The 3,597-nt window shown below is 33.6% G+C and overlaps 1 protein-coding gene across 1 annotated transcript; it reads left to right on the forward strand.

Annotated features, from left to right (window-relative positions):
• The first annotated feature begins 1,259 nt into the window (after positions 1-1,259).
• LOC118752030 (putative 1-phosphatidylinositol 3-phosphate 5-kinase) lies at positions 1,260-3,093 on the forward strand. Its single transcript, XM_036486855.1, has 4 exons — positions 1,260-1,495; positions 2,362-2,519; positions 2,580-2,741; positions 2,806-3,093. Exons 2-4 carry the CDS (start codon positions 2,390-2,392, stop codon positions 2,991-2,993), a joined length of 480 nt encoding a protein of 159 aa, XP_036342748.1. The 5' UTR covers positions 1,260-1,495; positions 2,362-2,389; the 3' UTR covers positions 2,994-3,093.
• The last annotated feature ends 504 nt before the right edge of the window (positions 3,094-3,597 follow it).

A 3,597-nucleotide genomic window follows, 5' to 3' on the forward strand; every position in this document is an offset into this window, starting at 1 on the left:
TTTTTTTTTAAGCGTTTTGTAAACCGAAAATATGCGTTTTTTAAGCTTTATGTTTATTTTAGTAAACTTTTAAGACACCTACTATAAGTTTATATCAGGGACGTGAACCGGTTTTGAACCGGAAAGCTTTTTTTTTATATTAATTAACTGAACCATTAACCGAACCGGTATTTTACTCAAATGTTTGATCCGAACCGAAAACCGAACCACTTTTCATAAAGGTTTCGTTTCAATCAATTTTCATAGATAAATTTACCTACCTTTTTTTCTCTTTGTTAAATATAGTATATAACGTGCTTGTTTACCATGTGGCAATAGTTGCGTTCGACAAGTCAAAAATTTGTAATAGTTTTTCCAAATTTTTACTGGATGGCGTTCGATAACGACAAAAAATTATCCAACACACAAAAATTGAGAGAGCAAGCGTTCATTTTGTACTGGCAAAATTTTAGTCAGCAAAAATTATCCAACACGAAAACATATGATCACAAAACATATGGTTGCAATTTTTGTAAACAAACAAAATTGGATTTGTCGAGGTTTGTTATTTATATGCTTTTTGGCTGCCTGCTATGTGACTTTATGATAGCGCCAACTAGTTTTTACTTCTAGAAATATTCCTGGCGAACATTGAACGTTCACTTTCCTTTTTTCTTCCATGGAGGCAACATGAATTTCAGTTTGTTTATAAATAAAACATAAACAAAGTCAGCTGGTGTGTCTTCTTCTTCCGGTTTTTGCAAGTAATGGCTAATTTCCTGTTCGTTTACTTTTTTGCTTTGTCATCTCTTTGGGAGAGAATTTTCGCTTACTCTCGTGATTTTGATTGTTGGCTGGTGTTGGCTAATTTTGTTATCGAACGCAACTAATATCAAGATCAAATTAAAGGTAACCCATCTCATTTGACAGACGCAAAAAAAAACATGGAGAAATTTTGCTGCGAAACCCTTATATTTTGGCTGCTGTATATCTGGACCCACGGTATCAAATACTCTTTACTGATTCTGCAACTGGTACTGCAATTGACAACATCGTACAGGTTTTTAATCTAAAAGCAAAATTGAATGGTACGCAAGCTAATGAATACTTGTCAATCTCTTCAATTCAGTTCCGATTAAGAAATTGATCAAGTTTTAAAAGAAATAGGGAAGGATAAAGCGAAGCTCAAAAATAGATCATTAATAGATAACATCAAATCGTTTGATAATACAAAGCGGCTTTCAAATAATGTTGGTGTTTTGAACTTCTGAAATAATGACCCATTCAAAGAATTATCTGAAATGTCTCAAATTAGTTTTGATGTTCCTACAACCCAGGTTTCGTTGGAGAGGGCGTTTTCCACCCTAAAATTGATTCTTTCGGTCCTACGAGGAAATATTGACGAGGATTTGCTCAAAAAATCCGAAAGTCCGATGCATACACACATAAACTCCAAGCCGTGTATCTTTTTAAACTGCCTCACTTCGATGTTTTTTATCCGACGTCATTGAATAAGGTATCAATTTGTTTGAAAATAAATGTACTTATAGACAAATACTACATATTTTGGAACTTTCAAAGAAACTTTTAAAATTAGCGATGGTCAAAGTAGAAAAAATTAAGAAAAATGGGGGTTTTCAAATACTACCCGATGATCATTTGAAGGATCCATTTTCCAAAACATGTTTAAGTTTAAAAATCGGATGAAAAATAGTCAAGCTGTTAATAGAGAAGTACATCAAGCATGAAAATAACTTTTTCTTTTAAATAAAAAAGGGGAAGGTTCAGGAGCTATAAGAAACCTATTTTCATAATGTTCTCGACCCTACATACAGCCTACCCCAAGTTTTGTTTCGAGTGTATTTCGGGATTTTTTTTAGTAGCACCGTGTTATCAGCATCAATAGCTTTGTCTGCGTATTCCCCACTGAAAAGATGTCCAGTAACTTGCCAGTAACCCAATTTCTGAGAGTAATCCAACATCTGCTCTCAGTGAGAGAAATATGCGAAAAAGTTCGCAGACGCTTACCTTGTAAGTAGTTACTTCTTTTAATTAAATCATTCAGTTTTGGCAGTTTTAACTTTACAATTCGCGAGTGGTGGGTTGGCTGAAAAAATCCTGGCCAGGATATTTTTAATTAAATATTCAAAAACTATTATTTTTTTCTAATTTCGCTTCGCCTGAGCCTAGACTTATTATTACTTGTTACTATCTTGTTACTACTTGTTACTTGTTATTTATCACGGCCTCGTTTTGAACAAAATTTGGGTGGTAAAAACACAAAGCAATTTGTTTTAGGTCCGAGTCCATTGACCTCGATTATTCTATGAAAATGTAAATAAAATATGATTACAAATATTTGCTTGCTTTCCATTTTTTTAGTTCAATAGCGGAAAAATCACTACTGGTTATGGAGAACCTTTTTTTTGGCTGTGATATCAAAAATAAATTTGACTTAAAGGGTTCCGAACGCAACCGCTTAGTAGATCCAACCGATCAGCAGGGTGAAATAGTGCTGTTGGACGAAAACTTAGTGCAAAGTAAGTTAAAATTTCACGTGCCCACTTCTTTCTATTCTATTTTTCGTTATATATTTGCAGTGTCTTGGTCTAAGCCATTATATATTTTATCACATAGCAAGGCAGTCCTTAAAGATGCTATCAATCGAGACTCTACTTTCTTGGAAAAAAACCAAGTAATGGATTATTCGTTACTTGTAGGCTTGGACCATAAAAGTAACGTGCTGGTATTGGGCATAATTGGTAGGTTCGCATACATACAAATCAAAATAAAAACTTCCATCTTTTCCATCCATTAATTTTCCAGACTATATACGAACTTTTACTTTTGATAAAAAGGTTGAGTCCTTTGTTAAACAAACTGGTATACTTGGTGGCATTGGAAAACTACCAACTGTTATATCGCCAGAACGTTATAAGCAGCGCTTTATCGATGCCATGGATCGCTATTTTTATACAGTACCAGATCGCTGGGAAGGCCTGTCGAAAATTTGATAAATAGTGACATAATGAAGCAGCCGCGAATGAATTAAATGGTATCTACCAAAGTTATGTAGCATTGCTGCGCTATAAAAATGCATGTATTTCTAATGAATTCTATATTTCTTTGAAAATGTATTCATAGCAGTGGCGTAGCCAGGGGGGGGGAGGGGGGCGGGGATTTCGTCAGTGAAATGAAAATTTTTATTTTTGAATTAATAACACAATACTATTTTACCCTTCCGATTTATAATATTTTATTTCAGACTGATGACAAATTATCTTGTAATGAATATATAAAATTATCGGTTGGTGGATTATGTATTTGAATATTTGTGAAATACACTAGGCCATTTTGCTTAGTTCCCCACAGTGTTGGGAAATAATCTATAATCTATACAAAAGCTGTACTTTTCGACTGTAAATTGTATCGACTTTTTAATTTGCTCGTATGCATGCATGCATACATAGATTCCCTTCAAGACCAATGCTTTGATGGTATTCACGGGAAAGTTTATGTAGAGGTACATTTACATATTTTACACTTTTAACATAAATGTCAAGGCAGATATTTTAAGATGCACTTCTTAACAAACAAATTTTTTTAAGTTATTATGAA

Source organism: Rhagoletis pomonella, unplaced genomic scaffold (assembly GCF_013731165.1).
Source record: "Rhagoletis pomonella isolate Grant_MI unplaced genomic scaffold, Rhpom_1.0 Rhpom_scaffold_01179, whole genome shotgun sequence".
Classification (NCBI taxonomy): domain Eukaryota; kingdom Metazoa; phylum Arthropoda; class Insecta; order Diptera; family Tephritidae; genus Rhagoletis; species Rhagoletis pomonella.

Coding starts and splice junctions, on each gene's coding strand:
- LOC118752030 (XM_036486855.1), top strand. CDS start 2,390: ATGGAGAACCTTTTTTTTGGCTGTGATATCAAAAATAAATTTGACTTA. Junction 2,520..2,579: donor GGACGAAAACTTAGTGCAAA/GTAAGTTAAAAT, acceptor ATATATTTGCAG/TGTCTTGGTCTAAGCCATTA. Junction 2,742..2,805: donor GCTGGTATTGGGCATAATTG/GTAGGTTCGCAT, acceptor TTAATTTTCCAG/ACTATATACGAACTTTTACT.